This window comes from Pholis gunnellus (genome assembly GCF_910591455.1).
Source record: "Pholis gunnellus genome assembly, chromosome: 13".
NCBI classification, from domain to species: domain Eukaryota; kingdom Metazoa; phylum Chordata; class Actinopteri; order Perciformes; family Pholidae; genus Pholis; species Pholis gunnellus.
This window is the reverse complement of record NC_136540.1, coordinates 12,818,873-12,839,731: the sequence shown is the minus strand read 5'-3', so window position 1 is coordinate 12,839,731 and position 20,859 is coordinate 12,818,873. Positions and strand designations below refer to the sequence as shown.

At 40.2% G+C, this 20,859-nt stretch overlaps 1 protein-coding gene across 6 annotated transcripts in view; it reads left to right on the top strand.

The window, feature by feature from the left end:
* Positions 1-204: 204 nt before the first annotated feature.
* gabrg2 (gamma-aminobutyric acid type A receptor subunit gamma2) overlaps positions 205-20,859 on the top strand; it is a gene marked incomplete at both ends in the record, with an annotated part of 42,598 nt that continues 21,943 nt past the window's right edge. For 4 of the 6 annotated variants that reach the window (XM_079170952.1, XM_079170951.1, XM_079170950.1 and 1 more), the window contains 4 exons: positions 13,844-13,900; positions 16,701-16,921; positions 18,522-18,604; positions 20,436-20,573. In XM_079170952.1, the coding sequence (XP_079027078.1) occupies positions 13,859-13,900; positions 16,701-16,921; positions 18,522-18,604; positions 20,436-20,573 (484 nt within the window). Of the gene's footprint in view, positions 321-7,701; positions 7,842-13,832; positions 13,901-16,700; positions 16,922-18,521; positions 18,605-20,435; positions 20,574-20,859 lie in introns of those variants that run through there. The other 2 variants (XM_079170947.1, XM_079170948.1) reach the window with 2 other exon arrangements.

The window sequence follows — 20,859 nt, the reverse complement described above, 5'->3', positions numbered from 1 at the left end:
CAGACACGCAAAAAAAAAAAAAAAAGCGACGCGAAATCAAGCTTTCTGGTCGCATCGATTTTGTTTGGGCTGATTTCCCTTCACCGCACGTCCGCATCGGGTCTAGGTTTGCAGACCCGCTACCGCTAACGTGCGTAATGTATCGTAGAGAGGAAACACAGTAAATAGACGGAGACGTCCATCTGCAATAAAGAGGAAGCGAAGATGGTGATGATTGCTTCACCGAATTTTGCCTCCAAATGCTCGACAGCGATGGCGAAGCCTTCCCTTCCCCTGAAGCTGTTTCTCTGGGTGTTTATTGTCGTTAATCTTCCTACAAGGTAAGCCATCGATGCCGTCATGTGTCCTCTCTAAACCGTGATTCTATGTCGGCTTTTTGGGGGTTTGCGTGTGCCTTATTTTAACAACACGTAATTCTGCGGCGCCTCCCATCTCATGCCAACTCAACCCTGCTTTTGGTGGGATCCTGGCCGATTAGGTAGCTGAGAGGAATCTGATTTTATTAGAAAAAGCAAGGCATGTTGCGCGTATATCACATCTTTAATCGTGGTTCGATATGGGAGTGTGATAGACATTTTTTTTTTAGATACCTACAGCGACACATGCACCGCATTACAGGGAGATAATTTTATTTTTTTTATTTACAGAAAACAAAAGCGACGAACAGCTACAGTCTGACTTAAATATTCGGCTGTGGGAATCTGATGATTTAATACCGTGCAATTTTGCAGTTAAAGATATCTATGAACAGGCCTGCATCTCTCACAATATGTCCAGCGTTAGAAATAGCATAGTGGCAGGCTAATTTGCTTGGAGCTAAGGCTACATATAGTCCCTGCTAAGCTGTCTTTACGGATCAAGTCTATTCTAAGAGCCAGAGCCTTGTTATTAAACGCAGGTGTCTGATGTGGCAGTAACTCGAATAGCTTTATGTAAACAGTAATTTGTAATAAAGACAACTTGAGTATGGATGAGGGTATGTTTCATCTCACGTATCTGAAAAAAAAAAAAAAAAAAAAAAGCATTTCAAAATGGCAGACATTCACACAGAGAATACAAGTGTAAAGGCACAATAAGGACAAGGATAACACATATGGAGTCATCCTTGTCTTGAACACACACTCACACACACAGACACACACATATACAGGCAAAGGACTGCCATTTCAGCTTGAACTGAGGTGCAGATTTGAGTTTGTTGAGAGAAGCTGTTTGGTCTTCCCCGACAAGACATTATTCCCCGTGTGCTAAGATGAGAGAAGTCAAGAGGAGGGATGACAAGGCTCCTCGCTTCGCTTTCGTCTTTTTGTGCTGCTGGAGGGCGAAAAATGGAGGCAGATAAATCAGACGACGTTCAATCACCGTCATGCCGACCGCAACCTCAATGCTCCCTGCCCCAGTGCCCAGGCTTCATTGTCAGGCCTGTGCAGTTTTTTTAATTCTATGCACAAGCAGTGTTCACAATGGGCTTGAGTTACCGCGACACCTTGCCCAATTGAATTACACCAACAATTAAGATATAAGTGCAGGTTATGGATTTTATAAGTTGTGCACGTGTGATTGATACATAATGAACTGGGATGTGACAGTTTGGTGCTTCTTTGATAATCATACCAAGGCCAAATGAGAGATCTATATGTGAACACCTGTACAAATGTCATATATGTGGCTCAAAGCTAGTTACCCGCTATCACAGCAAGATGTATTCTCTTTCAAATAGTTCATATACAAGTCCCATTGAAAGACAGCTAATTGCTCAGTAAGTTGAATGAGACGTTATTTGTGATTCATGTATGAGACCTCTTACATAAGGCATCTCTCAAGGCCTCAGGCATGCTTTCAGTAATCTATGCTACTTTGTGACTCATTGACAGTTACTATGTGTAGTGATGTCTAATTGCATCACCATACATGGACCCCAATGCGCAGTCCTCCCTCATGTAAAAGTAGAAGATGTGTATCAACACATGTTTTGGCATATTGTTGCTTCAGTCAATAATTAGGCTCCAGATGTAGGCCCAGGGTCTGCTAGGAGATTTAGTAAACCCTCACAGTATGGCCATCGCAGGAGGAAGTGATGTCAGAGGGAGGAAGTGCTCTGCTCAGGTTTTCTATTGTGCCAAGTGATGTTTACTGTTTGGTAAACTCACCTCCAGAATTTTAGGTTGCAGCATTATATAATCATAATTTGGGACCCACTGCAATTTATTTTTGTATTCATTTTGTATTTTCTGTCTTTAACTGTTTTCCAACCATAACTGTACCAGAACTTATTTTAACACTAATGTATATTTCCCATGGATCAAGAAGAGCCTCTATTGTTTTGATGGACACGGACAATAAATATACGTACATGTGACATTACAGGAAATCAGATGTCAGGATTGTCGTTTAAAATTCCAATAAGACATGCTAGTTTTTATTGGTGTCATTGAAGTCTCATTAACTGTCAATAAATCCCATGTGAGCATAATAACACAGCATAATAATGTATACAGCTTCCTCTAATGCCTGACAAATAGTACTTCAGTTCTTGTAATCTGAAATACTGTGTATGAAATATACAAAGCTTAGTAGGTTGAGTACTGCTGGTGGTTAACAACATTTGTTTCCATTTCACATGAAAAATAATCCTCAATATGGCATAGTTCCTCTAAATCTGTCAGGGTTTTATAACATCACTTCAGCATATCTGATGTAAAAATGTTGTGTTGAGAATTAACCTCTAGCCCTCATCACCTAAAAAGTCAATATTGTATAGCTCATGTCGTTCGTTTCAATGCAGGAATCCAATAAGGTATCAAAAGCACTACAATGCCAAATGTAGTTGTGGCTTAAGAGAAACATCAACAACAGATACCTTGCCAGCAACATAAACACCCACACAGTTATCTACAGTTAGGATAGTTGTGTGTAAAACAAATAATGACAAAGTAACTTCAATTAGATATTCCACCTTTTTTTTTGGGGGGGGGGGGGTGTTCAGTTTTCTTGCTAAAATTAGTTTGCTAGCAAGAATATGCTATGGACACAATACATTAAATGAAGATGGCACATGAACATCTCAGCTGATGAACATTACTATAGCTTTGTTGTATTCTTTTGAGCTGCTGTAAGTGTAGATACATTGTGACAAATTTCATGACAGATTTGGTGCAAATGTAATAAATCCAATCCTGAGTCGGCCACTTGTAGCATTCCAGCTACCAAACCCAGTCATACCTGGTTATTGGTAAATGCAGTTCCATCAATTTACAGTGTATTAGGCTCAATCAAGCACTCATACTGCTTCTTGTCACCACTTGGAAAGGGTTGAGGTGTATAATGTTGACAAACATAATGACTATCCTATGTATTTATTTCTTAAATGTGTTTGATATGCAGATGTCAATCATCCTTTATTTTGTCCCTGTCCGTTTGAAAGGACAGTGGATAGCTGCCTCTTGTTTACAATGAAGAGAGTCTTGTCATATTAATCACCCAGGAGTATTAAGGTTGGAGTGATTTCAGATTCCTGGGACAGAGTTTTGTAAATTCACAACAGTGGTGATTTAGTCACATTTACTCAGCCCAGTAAGCACCACATGGAACCTGAAGAAGGGTTCCTGGATATTGTGGCGTAACGTGCCTTGTTCTTTCTGAGTGTCCTGTCTAAAGAATTTTCACTATGGCTTTCACTAGTTCTACCTTTTATTCTAAGAGATCCGTGGATAAATATAGACCTACTACAGTTACTCCAAAAGGGTCTGTGTGTTTCTATTTTAAGGACACAGGTACGCAGCAGGTGAAAGAGGATACTAGAGTAGAGAGAGGATACTGTTAAAACTAGTCCACTGATGTTTGCTTTCCCTCCATGGTAATGTATATGTACATGATCGGAGAAGTTTATTACTAATCGGTCAATGTTGTATTGGAATTTGACTCACTGTATCGTCAACATGTGAACCTCCAAACAGTTAAGTGATTTAAATAGATTACAAACAGAAAGGTCACCCCACCCAGAATTGGACCCTACTATCACTTCCTCTGATTGACAAGCGTTTTAATCCACCAACGTCAGACAGGATCTTAATTACTTATTCATATTTAATGTTGCAGCTGCTGAGAGTCTCTTTGTCAAACTTCCCATTTAAATACTCTACGGTATTACTGATTGGCCCTTTAACTTGATACACCCCATTGGCAACAATACAAATTGGGCTAATCTGGGAGCACTTGTGAGAGGAGGGTTGTGCTGTAGCAACAATGTGACGTGCACCAATTTCACGTGGGTTGATAATTAGCATGAGGGCTCACTAGATTTGGTACCTTTATTCTGTACCGTTTAAAACGTGCAAAGACGATGGCTCAAGGGAACCTCATGGGTATGCTAATGAGGGGCACAGAGCTGTTTCTATAGCTGGTATTGCTGTCATTACCCTACTTAGACCGTCTCATGAATGTGTAAAACTGCAGAAGATGGGGCACTTCACCGCTGCTTTACATGGAACCTGAGATGTGATTTTAATCTTTTTTGACCGCTCACTATAGAGCCGATGAGTGTTTATTGACGATGGCTCTAAATGTGAAGGGGTAGACTGTATGACAATATCAGACTGTCCTCAATGAGAGTTGGTGTGAACGCCACACTTGACGCCAGTCTTTCCATCATTACATACGACCATGGATATGCATGAAAAACAAACACTAATGCATAACAGCACGCACACATACATACACACTGGCGCAGACCTCTCTGAGGATCTCCAGGTACCGCATTAGTAGGCAAAACCTCAGATCTGCCTGCAGTGGAGAACACATGGCTCTTCCTTTGATCTATTTGTCTTTGGAGCATTTCCATATGCACAAAGTTACTCTGCGAGATGAATACAGCAACCTTTTAAAAAAAACAAAAAAACAGACGTTTCAAGTTCTTCCACCCTTCCCTGCCCTGTTTATCTACCCATCAATACACCTATACATCTAGTCTGTCAGTGCCAGAGACGGATACTCTCTGGATTTATATTTTATGACATCCTGTAAGGCATATCTAAAAGCATCCACCTGAGAAAAAATATTAAGATTTAATGTTTTAGGCACTAGTATTGGGGTGTAGATGGATGGCACTTAATGGCACTTAATGCAGTCTAAGGAAGAGTGCTGGTCAAAACATTATTCCTTGCACCCAGCCTAAGAACACGAGAAAGCTATTAGAGCCTCTATCCTTGTGCTTTACCATTAAAACTGTCTTTTTTTTCCACGTCACCATTAATGATTCTTTATTATTTCATTCAGCAGTCTCCTTTTCCTCTCATTGCGCTAAAGCTTTCCTGAAAGCTCGCAACTGTTTCACTGTTAATCTTCTATGCTGTTGGCTGATTCTCCAAACCCTTTCTGGGAATCTCTCTATCTTGCTGTATCTATCTATCCATCTATCACCTTTCTCTGTCTTGTTTCCGATGCATCGTGTGCCTGTACACATGTGTTAATTATCAGAGTTTTTTTGTCATCTGAGGCACAACTTCCACTTCTTTAATGCGTAGGCAGACAGGGAGGATCACACAAATAGTAGGAGATAAGTATTGATTTGAAAGAACTGAGATTTGTAGCAGACCTTAAGTTTCAATATGCTCAGAAGCACTGCTCACCACATTTCAATTTGTCATTTCAATCTTTTTCAATTCCTTTGACAGTAGTATGACTCAACTGGTGCTTTTACAAACCTCTTGGAGTTGATATAGAGATTTCTTCAATATCATTCACTCATCATATTCATGCTTTTCTGACTACTCCTCTGTTTCTGTCAGACACATAGCGTGCATACACATCTCACCCCTGGCCTTCAGCAGTACACACATTCCCTCTTACTGCAGACAACATCAAGTCTCCTGACACACTATAGTCCTACTTGACAGCAGCATGTTGTTGCCAGCATTAATTGGCCTAAATGCATTGTCATACCTCCATCTTCTACTCAGGTCTCAGAGCTAAAAGAAAGATCTTTTGTAACAGAGACCAAACCATTACAGACATATTTACCAAGACCACGCTTGTCTCTGGGAGAACAGGATAAACACATTTACAGCCCAGCCGTGGTGATATTTGTGGTAGGGGTCTCTTGAGACATCATTATCCTTTCAGTTTAAGAAGTCTGAGGTGAGGAAGTAAACTTAGGAAAATTGGCTTGTGTTCTCCAGCTCTCACTGAAAACTTGTGGGGCCCTATAAACCTAGTTACACTTTGATAAACAATTCTGCCGTCAAGTTGCCCAACTTTCCCATCTTAGAATTTGTTTTCACCAAGTTGGAAATTGAAGGAGAGCTTGTGCTGCTTTTGAAGATAATTGTGGAGGTTGTCGTTCAAACTCTGGACCTCACAGTAAAAGTTAATGCAATTCCTTTACTTTTCTTTTTTCATGTTAATGAAATAAAGGACATTTTGAGAAGCAGTGGGTAGATGTGGGCTTTTACTTTTTGCAGAAGTGAAACCTGGCACTTTGAATGTATGTCAAGCTATTAAGACTTACGTTTACTCTTAAGCCTTTACTTGAAGAGATTACCACCTTTTTTTTTGGGAAACAGTGTCACAGCTCTTTTTCAATCAGTTCGTCACACTAGTCCTTTGTCACATACGTCTTTGGGGAAAGTTGGCCACCTGGACGGAACAAACGTCAAAACATCTCACTTTTAAAAAGGGGCCATTATTAAACTTGTTTCAGTCTTGACAGATGAAGAAATTGATGCATCCTTGTGATGAATCTGTCCAGGTGGGCATTTAATGTTAAGAGTTGCTGACTACCTAACCACATTACTTAAATTAAACATTTGCAAGATCTCTCCATTGGGAAAAAGTTAGTACAAGGCTTCCGGGAGGACCAATTTAATGATGAAAGTGATGTGTCACATAGATGAGAGTGGCTCTCAGCTGGCTTGGTGGTGCACACTGATGTGCCCTAATGTATGTTCCATTGAAAATAAACCAAACAGTGTAAAACTCAGATAATGAGTTATCTCCTTTTACATCAGCTATAACCGCAGGTCCCCTCAGAGAAAGCATAATTCCCATCAGCAATAAACTCACTATATATCTATTATATATCCTTTTAAATTAGCATATGTTTACGAGCCGTGTGCCATTTCAGGCTACGATTGCTTTGTGCTTTGGTATTTTCTGCATCTCTTAAGTGTTCTATGTGAGGAACGAGACTGAGAACCATGGGATTATGGGATGTTTTGCAAATTGCAGTGTATTCACAAGATGGCATTGCTGCAAGAACACACCTCTCAGAGTGGAACAAAAAACCGATATATCTGGTACATAAAGGAGATAGCAACTTTTAATGGGCAGTTCACCAAGACAACATGGATATTTGATTAACGATAAACTTATAGTGTGAAAAATGCATGTTATGTATTACATGTGTTTCACTGAATGTGTACCATTCTGTAACTCTTGTTGGCATTTTTGAGTGGTGCAACTACTTTGTTTCACAAGAAATCCCAAAAAACAAAATGAAAAGGGAAGTTGAATCACACATATTTCAGTTTGTCTAGCTGTAACGTGATGAAGAAAAGCCCTGAAAATATCCCTTCTGACCTTGTCTCTAAGCTCCTAATATGTATTTATAAAGAAAGCAGAGCACAGTGCAAAAAAACACAGCTTGCTCTTCTTTAAAAATAAATTATTGATTGAATGCATTTATTTTCTCTCTCTTCCTCGCAGCTCCTTCCAGACTGATGAGGATGATGAGGTTACCAACAAGACGTGGGTGCTGACTCCCAAAGTGTACGAGAGTGACGTCACACACATCCTAAACAGCCTACTAGACGGATATGACAACAAGCTCAGACCTGACATCGGAGGTGGGTCCTGATTTCTCACAGATGATTCGATTAGTTGCAGAATCGCAAAGAAATACACCCACATTCTAAAAGGATCCTGGAGCTGGCCTTATTCTCACTTGTTGAAGATATTCCATGATTGTGCTGCAGTGTGTACCCTAACCCAAAATACACTCAATTGCTCAAAATTGTCACTAAGAAATACATAAAATGAGTTAATAAATTAGGGAAGACGTTCTCCTTTTTTGGAGAATTAAGCAGCAACTAAAAAGGTGTACTCAGTATACTGCAGACCTCGACCCGGTTTGTCTGCAAAGAGCACTGCTGTATTATGTGATTGAATAAATGCAACCCACAATTGTCTAACCCCTCGTCTAGACACCAAAAAAACACAAACACACAGGGATGAATTCAGTCAATTAGCTCGAAGTCGTTGTATAAGACATGTTATACAATCTACATCATCAAACTCATCAGGCTGTCTGCCCGTGTAACAGCGGGCTGAGTGATGACGATGTACAGCAGTCTGTGCATTGGTAGCTCCGTTAGCGGTTAGCATTTAGCCAAACACACCATCCAAAACAAAAGATCAAGTGAACCACAAAGTAGTGGCCAAGGACAAATGAACTCACACACGCGACCGATCGATGACTTTCCTGGCGGATAATAATTAGAGGAATTGCATCTTGAAGGGACAATTCACCACAAAATCCATAATCCATATGTTTTTACCCTTGGTGCAATTTATCAATCTAGATTGTTTTTGTGTGGGTTGCTGAGTGTTGGAGACATTGGTTGATGTTTTCTCTCAAACAACCTAAACCTCCTAACCGTATCAACGCGAAGAAGTAAAGAGCGCATCTACACATGAACGAGGCTCGTGCGCGTGACAGTGCGAGATGTAAACATTTATGGCGTCCTCCTCGGCTGAGCTGTAACGTCAGCTAGCTCAGTGGTGCTACATGAGCTAGCATTATCGAGGATGGATGCACAATTTCTTCTGTGCAGTGATACGGTTGAAAAGTTTGGTATGGTACAAAGAAGATAGTTCCTACATGAAACGGCTCAAGGTCTGTGGATTATCTTGAGTAACTCGGTCATGATATCGGGAAAGAGACAAATGCTTTTTTGGGGGCTTTGAGCACCTCAAGCCGAGTGCCACCTACAGTAGTTCCATTATTTTTCGAGAGAAGTCATCTCTGGGGCCGATATCTAGTCGGCAACTCGCACCAATGTAAATTAATAAACAGCACTAAAGGCAAGAGGAAAAATAATATTTGTTTTATTTGGGGGTGAACTAGGCTGGAATTTGGGCACCTCTTTTTAATGAAAAAAAATCAGCCTATAAGGAACACCTGGGACGCGTTACTTTGCTTGGCCTCTACCCTGATGGCCTGGAATTACTTGATATCATACCAAAGCCCAACGATTAAAAATCATGTTATACAAAGTACCTTTTTTTTTCCTGACAACAGATACATTTTAGAATTAAGCCGGCAGCAGCCAGTCAAATTGAACAAACATGAGGGAAAGGTGCGTTTTGATGGCTTCTCACTTTTAGCTTGTGCTGACTGCTGCTTTAGCCAGTTTAAAAAAAAACACATCACTAGTGGCAGATTATATCACCTGTAGCTATCTAGTTAACAGTACTGCTGTGAGGTACTGTTTACAAAGACAAAATTAAACTTGGCTGTTGTCTGAATCCGCAACTGTATTTAGACCCGATAAAATGCTATCAAACACCACCAGCAACTCAGATGGCTCTGCCACGTTTATTTGACGCTAGTAAATACACACTTTGAAAAGCATTCATTATTTCTTTAAGTCTTCTCTACTATGACTCTGTTTTGAATTCTAAATGGCATTCAAGTTAAATCGACTCACGACTTGTTGAAGACTCTAAACAAAATGTTTATGACTTGGACTCGACGTGGGACTTCATAACTAAGTCTTGTGACCTACTTGTGACTTGCCTCACCTCTAGTGGTTGCTAGTAATAACGTTAGTCATGCCAACTGATGCCGTATGAATATATCTGCTGCAGATTGAAAAACAATAGGAAATAATGACTTTTTAATTGCACTGCACTGGATGGTCTATTCACTGGCTGTATAAATTGAAAATGGCAGATTGAATATGCACAGCATAGAGTTCATTGTTAAACCATGCGCGGTAGTACAAGGTGTCCTTGTGTGTTTATTCCGGTATCCATTCTATGTGTGTGTTCGTGTGGTGTGTTGACGGGCATCCGGGCTGGCTATAAATAATGTCTACCTGTGACAATGTACTTGCACACATTATGGTCGGGGTAGCAAGCCTTGTCTTGTCGACAAGAGACAAGTAGCTTACTCCCTACACTTTGACAGACAGCTGGGCAGGGCTCCATTGTCTGCACAAGTGCGCGTATATCCTAAAGCCTGTCACGTCCATTTGCAAGAGCAGAATATATAGCTATTCAGTACCCTTGGATACTTGATGATTCATGGGTCAGTATTCCTGGGAAACTGGTTTGAGTCAGAACCTGTCACATACTCTTACAGATTAACGAAGACATTCCAATTGATATGCTAGAAGTGAATTGCTTCGCCATTTACTGTAGGGGCTGTTGGTGCTGTATTAAAGCAGAAACTGGTAAGAATAGATTTGAATAAATGCCCTAATAAAAGCTGCTAAGGCACTCCAAACTTGCCTAATTTTTTTTTAACACTTTAAGGATTTTTTTGTCCTGTTTTCTCCCAATTTGAAATGTGCTGTGGTCTTTGTCACTGCTCCCCCCCACTGTTGACCTAAGGAGGGAATATACTGTATGTGCTACCTCATCAGCTGCTTCTTCACACCTGCCACTGAGAGGTTCTACCCAGGTTTAAATTCCTACCTTGAACCGGTAGGCTTCTCTAGTGTGACAAAAAGAGTACAATCCCTCACAAACCACCACCACAAACATGGTAAATTATTTGAGGTGCCACTGCCAAGAATTGACCTGATGCAGCGTTAAAGCGTGACTAATGAATTGTTCAAATGATGGCACAAGATGAAAGCGGCAGAGTAACATGGACGTATACAGTAAGTCTGTTACACTGCTTTCATGGTTTTCCCATATAGTATACGAAATGTACAATGATGCATATAATGTGACACATTTCATGAAGTGGCAGCATCTTTATTCTTAAGACTTCAGAAGTGGGCTTGTGCTTTAAATTGAAGAGCAGCTCAGATCTGCTTTGAGGTGCAGCATCAGCCCAGAGAGCCGCTGCGTAGCTGGGCGGCTGGCTGCCACCGTCTTAACCATCATCTTCAAACGCACTGTGATCTTGCTCACTGGTGGTATTCCAGCTGCTGCCAAGTTACACAGCTACAGAGGGGTTATAATTAGCTGGCTATACTGTCATCTGATCCACCAACCAACCAATCAACCAACCAACCATACCAAGGCAAAGATTCTCCTCTATTCCTCAAAGCACTGAAATGCTCTGGATTTAGATTCATTGCTGAATGTACCACAGCCTCCCTTTGAAGTCCATTGTGATGCTCATTTAATTTTAATGCCCCTGGAGTCTACTGTACATATGAAAAGTGAAGCAAATAGGACCGAGAGAGAGAGAGCGAGAGAGAGAAAATCCTTACTTCTTAAATCATAATACATCCATGGATGGATAGTGATGGAAAGTCATTGCCTTCTAGAAAAACAATACATTGCTTCATATAATTTACATATTTAGAGAGCAATGGGGAGGACATGAAGTTGTACAGTGAGTTGAATGAATAGGTCTAGATGATTGCTCATGCATGGAGCTGTATTTGGTCAATCTGTGAGCTAATTTGATCAGCCATTCACTAGGATGCCTGTGGTGGCTGTGTTGCATGTATTATGTCATCTCAGACAGCAAGTTAGAAATCTCAGCACAGCCACTTCATTTTTCCTTTGTGCATATATGAAAAACATCCACTTTCCAGTTGGCTATATACAAGAATACACCTTGTTGTTATTTGTTCATATTTTATTTACACCATGAATGCGGTGGATTTTGTTTTTACCAATAATCCAGTCCAGGGTTACATATTTCTGCATCACATTTTCAGATTCACAATCCAGATTATGCAAACACAGTAATGTGCACTTGTAGTCATAGCCGGTAGTGGAAGTCAACGATAGTGTAGTGTGTGTGTGTGTGTGTGTGTGTGTGTGTGTGTGTGTGTGTGCGGGTGCAATGCACATGCATGTGTGCCTGTGTAACCCCCTCTATGTAACTATCTCTTACACTCACTCCTGCTCCCATATCTTAACCCAGACTCTCTTCTCAGATACACCGTCCAGTCATCCATAAAGATACGCATTGTAGTGAAGTGCACGCAAGTGTAGTGATCCAGGGTGACTTGGAGGGTCTGACAGAGCATGGGTGTCTGTTTGACACCAAGCGTTCAAGTTTCCTGAGCCAAACTGTTTCTGACGTCTGCCCGTCTCACTAAGTGTAGGCAGCAGACACCAAGGTGTAATGCATGGCGGGCGGGGGGCACATGTACACATGCAAGTGCTCAAGCAAAGATAATTGATTTATACATGAAGATCGCAACATTCAATAGTTTAACAAAGGAAAGAGTAGGACAGCACTCCAATTTTTTTTTTTTTGTATATTGCCACATGGACACTTCAGGCAAGACACCCTTCTTCAGCATGTATTCTGGCAATTTCCAAACAATACACGCTGAAAAGGGGCGTCTTGCCCCAAACATCTGTCTGGCAATATTAGAAAAAGTCGATTTGGAGTGCTGTCCTTGTCTTCCCCTTTTTTTATCATCTCCATTTAGGATCCAGCACCCAGTCTTCAAGGTCTAGTTGTGAGTTTAGTGCTTGTGTCTTAACATTAAATAGATTACAATTTAACTGCTGCTTTTTTTTTTTTTGTCTCCATTGGGCTCAGAATTGTAGTGCTTCCTCAAACCTTTCAAGTCGAGATATTTACGAGGCACTTCTAACAAAAAAGTGCGTCACTGTGGGAGCGCCCGGCATCAGCAGGTCTGTGAGAAAAGACAGTAACTGATTGGCTATCAAGAGCAGCCCACAGGCCTGAAGCATAGAAGGGTAGGAAAGGGATGGATGGGATGTTGCAGAGGGCACAAAGGTATTGTGGTAAATGGGATGGGAGTTTGGCAGTAAATACAGACAATGCATGTGGTTTTCTGACATTGGCAGGAGGCCTGTTTGAAGATGAAATTGTCCGTGTAGGCTCTGATGTCGTCTCCTTGCAGACAAAGGAACAAGGTTTTCTATTTCATTAGCGCTATCTGACGCATCTTACACCTGGTAAAATCCTGATTATGTAATACAGTGTCATACAAGTAAAGTGGGATCATTTCCTTTAAGTAATTTAATGTGAAGATTGTTTTCTACACCTGTCTTCATTGTGTGTACATTTGGCCTGATATGTTATAAAACATTAGACTATTTGCTTGAAAGTTTTTGCTTGAAATTTTAGCTTGATATGTTTGTGTAATATTATATAATGAAAGTCATATATAGTGTTTTTTTTTAATTTCCTCTATTGGTTCTATTTTGATAAAAATCCGTTTTTCTGCATGGCACATCTAGTTTTTTGAATTTCCAATTGCATTTTTCCATTGACTTTGATTGATTTTAACATGTGGCTTCAGTATTGAGGATTTGATGCCTGATAAAGATTCATGATGAAATGTTGCATTTTCACTGAACTTGGTGCAGACAGTGTGCAATCTTTCAACACTTTCTCATGATTTCATCATTTGCACCTGTCAATCAGGTGTGTATCAGATCAAACTTAACGCTACATACCACTGAAAGCTAGCCGAGCAGTGACGCTGTCCAGCAGCTTCGTATTCACACTTTAACAACAAGGAGATTATTTCCCTTCTTTTCTTCATTGACGATGAAGATGTCGACAAAACAAAACAAAAAGAAACTTCCTAAAACTTGTTTGTACATGTGCATGATAAATAGTTGCTCATCTATAAAACTGACTTTCTTGTGCTTCTTTTCAGTGAAACCAACAGTGATCCACACAGACATGTTTGTCAACAGCATCGGCCCAGTAAATGCCATCAATATGGTGAGTAATACTGGAATATAGTGTTAATATGGCAATGTTTTTTATCAATAATCGAGCATAAACTGCATGTGTAACTAATGGACGGCCTACCTCCATCCTCGGGGAGCTGAGCGCATAATGATGTAGCGGGGTAGCTCTCTGGAGCTAGCGGGGTTGCACTGTCTTGCTCAAGCACACTTCAGCAGAGCAGATGCTTGCTGTCACGGTGGATTGGTTGGTCCGTCTAATGACTATGCTTCCCTTCTGCCCTTGTAGTGTAGCAACACAATGCAGGTGTCAATCAGCTACTTAACTACTGCACTGGCCTTTGCACCAGAGGGGATACATGTGATCCATTTCTTGCATCTGCGTTGCATTAAACACCTTACAGAAATACTGATAAACAGTTGACCAATTGTGTTGCTCAACACACAAGCCAGATTTCAAAGCAGCATATTTGCAAATGGCTGTGCGAGTTGGCAAATCCTAAGATGCTCGCACTTTGTGGTTGCCAAGAATTACATCAGCGACAATCCGAGGTGTCACCTGTTCAAGCTCTTTGTGTATTAAAATCAATATACCAGGTTCTGATGTTCCTTAGATCTGGTTTGAAGACGAGGCTCTTTTTTCTTCTTCTGTTTTAATGGTGAAAGTGACACATTTGTACTGGTTGCATATAAAAACTTTTTTTCTTTTAAAAGTAGTTCAGTTATCTACAAATGTCTAAACTTACATTCTGGTGAAGTAGGGGTTAACCTTGCTATTATCAGGTACATGCATTAATATATTGCTTTCCATTTTGTAAATCATTATTGGTCCAATAATAGCTTCTCTCATTATCGTTCTGCTAGTGTATAGATACATGTTAAGGGAGCAATAGAATAAACAGAATAAAATCAAGTTATTTTTTTTAACTGCTTTATTACTTTAAGATGCAAGAAGCTTTTCATGTTCACAAAGCCAAGTCTGTGTAGCATTTGTTTTATTACTCTTACAGCGATGCACAACAGTTTCAGCCAACATGAGTGGGAGCACTGCTTTTTTGTACAGTACCAGCTTCCAAAACTGATATGTATCAGTGTGGCCCTATTAATAAAAATATCAATCTGACGAGTTGGAACTGAATTTCAGCTATCGGTTTCAGATCGACAGATTGTACTCCATGTTTTTTCTTTGATTTCCATAGGTGGTGAAGTAACAATGCACAGTAACTAATGAATTAGAAAAATGAAAACTGAGGAATATTAATAGAATATATAGCTGTCACGCTGCAGTGACGACAAAGAGAACAGTTCATCTGATGGTGGAGAGGAAAACATTTTTTTTTGTTGGATAGAAAGAAGGATTAGCAAATCAGAGTCTCTTGCAAATCTCACATCAGCGTTGTTTTATGTGTCATTGTTTTCTGTAGCACGTCCCCGCTGAGAACCCACTTCTATTGTTATTCTGCAGAGCAGTCTGCTCTACATGGCGGTGGCGTTCCGTTTCACTTAGTCTTAGTTAAAACACCCACTCTCAATAACTGCAGTCACAGTGAAGTTGAAAGAAAAGCATTGATGGGATCAGTTAGAAAATGTGTGTTTGCGCTCGCATCAGGGTGTCTGCGTTCGTGTGACGAGGGCATCTCGCTGACATGAAACGATGCCTGATCGCTTCACATTCATATGTAATTACTGTGGATTGGGCAGTGCGTTCACACTATGACATGACAAATGTGGTAGGTAGATTTTCTGAAGAGCACACACGCGTGAACACAATTTTTAATTCTTAATTATGCAGGACGGAGCTTTGAAATATGGCAAATGTGTAACTCATGTACAATAGCAGAAACAAATTAAAATAAATAGATGTTCATTAAACTAAGCGGGGCACAGATCCTAAGGCATTCAATCTGTCTCTCATCATTGGATTTGAACTCTCTGCCTGTCCTTTGTGGGGAAAAAAGGATGTTGAAAGGATGGTAACGTCGCCTGGTGAAAATGTTATTTTTCAAATCTCGTTTAGGACTCTTTGGCATGGATTTAGACTTTATTGTTGGGCTAAGCTTTGTCCGGAAGTTAATGCCTTTATGCCCTCTTGCACACAAATCCCCCGATTTTTTTTTTTTTTCTCTCCAGCTGTACTTCACTTTGAACGTCAGGGCTCAACCATTCCAAATAACAAAATAAATATGAAAGACACGATAGAGCCCTCTCACTCACCGTGTCTCCTTTCCCTCTCACATTAGACCACATCTCGCCTTAGCTTTTCAACTCTCCCCGTGCCGCTTTTCATCCCTCATACGGATATTCTAACACAGCTCTTACAAGGACTGAATAGGAGACAGATGGTTTTGTCAGGCTCAGGACAAAGTGCTGCCAAGGCAGCAGGTTATGAGGTTAGATAACACTTGAGCCAAACAAGCGGAATTATTAATTGCCCTGTTGAACATTTAATTTTCAGGTTGAGGGCTTCAAGATGGTCTTTTTCAACAGAACTCTCTAAGAGGGACAAAAGGACTTCTTGGCCTGAATAGAAACCCTCTTGTCTGAGGAAAAAAAGTGCCTACAAATGTGTTCCAGCATTAAGTTTTTGACTGCCATAGCACAGTTCCCCTCAGACGGAAGAACCAGTGCTTTTGCAGCCCACAATTCGATTTGATCTCATTGTACATCACAGTTAAAAGCCAGGCATTGGTGACAGCACTGGTTGTAAACAATACCGTAGCAAGCTTTTCCTGACACAGACTTCTAGCTAGTGTGTTATATAAAGTACGTTCATCTTTTAAACTGAAAGTTGAACATAACAATTCGGGTAAAAACCTTCTTTTATCTGTCTTCAGGAATACACCATCGACATCTTTTTTGCTCAGACCTGGTACGACAGGAGGTTAAAATTCAACAGCACGATGAAGGTTCTACGTCTTAACAGCAACATGGTTGGGAAGATCTGGATCCCAGACACTTTTTTCCGCAACTCGAAGAAGGCCGACGCCCACTGGATCACCACACCCAATCGCATGCTTCGTATCTGGAATGACGGTCGGATACTCTACACCCTCAGGTAGAATTTCAGGAATGTCTGAGATAGCGTATTAGTAATGGTCAGAACTGATTTGAGTATTGCTCAATCATCAAACAGTTGGATTGATTGTGTGGCAGAATTATTTAGATTAGCACGTATTACCATTTTATCCCATTGAAAGCTTAAATTATCAGTTATCATTATCCATACCATGTTGGATCCATTTAATGCTATTTTGTCTAAACAAAAAGATAAAAAAGTGTAACAGAGCATTTTTTTCTCCTATGTTGGAAAGATAATTGGGAGTTCAACATCTATTTACACAAACAATTAGTTCTAGTGCTCTCGGTTGAATAAATTAGAAAACAATAGATAACAGTAAAAATGCATGGTAATTAGCCTTGATTCAACAATCTGAGCACTAAAACTGGACTAAGAACTAACGATAACTGTGCAGCGTTTAATTTTGTATTTGGATTATTATCATTTTGTTGCCACCAAGGTGCTTCCATCTCTTCTTGGGATCCACCATAATCACTGTGTGTACTTTAGAAAGTGTACTGAAGTACCAAACAATTGGCTGCCTCTCTACACTACACTGATTCATTGTACTGATTATCCTGAACAGGCCTTGGGCAATTTTTAAATTTCAGCATTTTAAATTTGACATTTATCAGTGAAAGTGAAATCTGTCCTACTAAAATATGCAGGAAGTTGTTAGTGGCAAGGGAACACTGTAACTACATCTCCATAAACTAATGTTTTACGGCACTCTTGCACAGCATATGGTTTGAACATTTTTAATGTTCCGATTATATTTTTTTCAGTAGTTTTGAGTTTCAGAAATGTTTGGGAAGTTTCTAAAGAAAACATTAATACATTGCTAAATATAGTAATTGCTTTATTGTTTAATGGCCCAATTTTGCCTGCAGAGCAATTGATTGGACAAATATAGTAGCCGGGGAAATGACTCCTCTGATGGGCTGGAAGTACTACACAATGTTCAATGTTGTTGGTTGCTCAATATTAAACTGACTGGATACTGGTTCTGAGTGTAAAACTCATGAAGCCATCAAGAAACATGTGAAACATGTTAAACGGGAGGTTAGATTGAAGGGGAAATATTAATTGTGCTTATTATCGTGTTTTGCATGCCATCATAAATACAGCGGACGTTTATACTGACTCCACAATATATCATCAGTGATAATAAGAGAGAAAGTGAACCTTTCTGGAGTCAATCAAGCCGTGATGGATGTTCTGCTATGCAGAACACTACCCCTCCACTTCATTAATTTGTTAAGGAACTCGGAATTTAACCACTGGTTAATTAGGATGACCGCTGTGATTGGGAGGACAATGATACATGACAATAGTGGGTGCATGGATGGGTAAAGTCATTTAAGGTCATTCTCTCATTAAGGGGAAGTTTAATGACTTTGCCTTCAAACTCCCTCAAGTGTGAAAACGAAGAGACGTGTGTGTCTTACTGTGAAAACCATCAATTTAGTTTGGTGAAATTCTAATTAACAATTCCTTGTGTTAATTTTGATAAGGATAGGGGTGTAATTCTGACTTTAATAAATAAATGAATATAATAAATATATATATATATGATCCAAATATTGTGTATCTGCAGGTTGACCATCGATGCCGAGTGCCAGCTTAAACTGAACAACTTCCCGATGGATGAGCACTCATGTCCCCTGCAGTTTTCAAGCTGTAAGTTTGGCCATATGCTGATCCCCTACTGTTTTACCTCTTCCTCTGTTTCATCTCCAACACGCACACGCTGTGCCCATGAACGAGCAACATATGAGCCTAACGAAGACATCATTCAAGGAATCATTATGCAACAGGTTTAGGATTTCTTTCAGACCTCTCCAATCTCCAGTAAGACGAGTCACATGTGTATTTAGGTTTAACATATATATATATATATATGTTATAGTGTATGCATGTACACTATCTACAGTATATCTTGCACTCTTTGCCAGCTAAAATGCTTTCGTCTTCAAAGAGTTCTTTAATAAATGAGGAAAATATAACCATATGTAGTTATGTGTTACAGTAGGACATATTTGAAGAAAAACATTTGTTAAACTATTCATTCATTCATTTATAGTACAGTATATAGGCATTCATTAAGGGGATTGAATAATAGATGTCGTATTGCCAACTGGGCCAAAGGCTGAGTACTGATTGATCTTTGTCAATACTGTTCTAAAAGACATTTCAAAAAGTGACAGAAATCCAAATGAGTCAGTCCCTCCGAATGATGAGCGGATGGGCGGTAAGTTATGCTAATGAGGCCGCTATGGATCTACAGAGAGATGCACCATGGGATATTCTCCAGAGAGAATGCTTCCTAAATAGCTCCAGAGCAACAAGAAAGAGAAAGCGGAGGGGTAGCAGGCCTAAAAATGGAACAGAAGCGTTCATTTCAATTTGATGAAAGCCATGGATGTTTTCAGAACTTTGAAAATCGCTTGATGTACAGTACATGAGCTCAATCTCAGAGGCAGGAGGCGGAGCACTGAGCAGTGTGCAGCAATGTATCACGCGGGCACATTTTTTTTCAACACGTGCCACAACGCATCGTAGATTCACCAGTGCCCGAACCTCTCTTGCAGCGGTTTAGGAGAACGCTTTACAGATACAGATGATGCACCATATCGTTTAAGTTTGCTCAAAGTGAATTCACAACATTGAGCTCACGGAGCATTGTTCTAGCTTCCCAAAAGGACACTGAATCAATAATTTGTCCTGGATGCGTTGCCGGCGAAAGAGCAGACTGCCCGCCTGCCTGGCTGTAATGTGGCAAATGGGCAGATTCTTCCATCCCCTTCTCCGCTGAGGTTCAGCATTACTGGATGCCTGAGAGCACTTTAGTAATAAAGCCATTTAAAGTTTGAACTGAGGAAGCTTCATGTGCATTATTCAAGCCACTCCGTTGTCGGCTGCACACAGCTCATATCTAGACTGACGACAACCTTTGCAGGATAAGGAGTTGCAGTCCCGAAATGTAACGTACTATTAGTTTAAAGAAGCTTCATTTTTGTATCCAAATTTGGATACCAGACATGAAATCAATACTAACAAAAATCATTTGATTATGTTGATGCATCTGAAACGTCTTAAGTGAAATAGCATTAGTACGATTGTTATTGTAATTCTCACAACCAGAGAGCATCCTCTTGGTGTAATGAAATTACTGGAATCCAAGTCATAGACAGACGTGGATCAATTTTGAGTGTTTCAGCTTTCAAGTGTTCACTCCACAGATGGACTGCATATTTTGTCAGGAGTCTGTTATATGATGATTCTTTCATGAAACAGTCCCCCCCCCCCCAAGCTTACTGACTTTGTCTGTATGGATCACTCTAAAATAGAACAGACTGCGTCTGTTTTTTGTTTTATATTGAACAGTTTTCGAACACATTGTTTTTATAATGCAGAGAGCTTATCTAAGGAGTCAAGTCTGAAGATATATATCATTTCTGCACCCAGCTTCTCTCCTCTCCTCAATGTCACTGTGCTCTTCCCTGTTCAGATGGCTACCCGAGGGAGGAGATTGTTTACAAGTGGAAAAGAAGCTCAGTTGAGGTTGGGGACATTCGCTCCTGGAGGCTCTACCAGTTCTCCTTCGTGGGCCTGAGAAACACCTCTGAGACTGTCAGGACTGTCTCAGGTAAGAAAATAATCTATACTTGTTTCTAACAAGCAGCTTCTTTTCTTCTTTTTTTTTTAAAATCATTCTTCAATAATCGTTCTTTGCCAGTGGCACATTGCTTGTGTGATAGAAATGATTTCTTGATCGGTGGGTGCTGCATGACACAGCATTGATGTCGGGCATGATGTATTTAATCTGATGGAGGCAGGAGCATGCAGGCAGCATCACCGTAATGTGATGATATGCTGAAATTTCATTCGCGAAAATGTGAGAACCATTATTATTATTATTATTATCAGGCTTA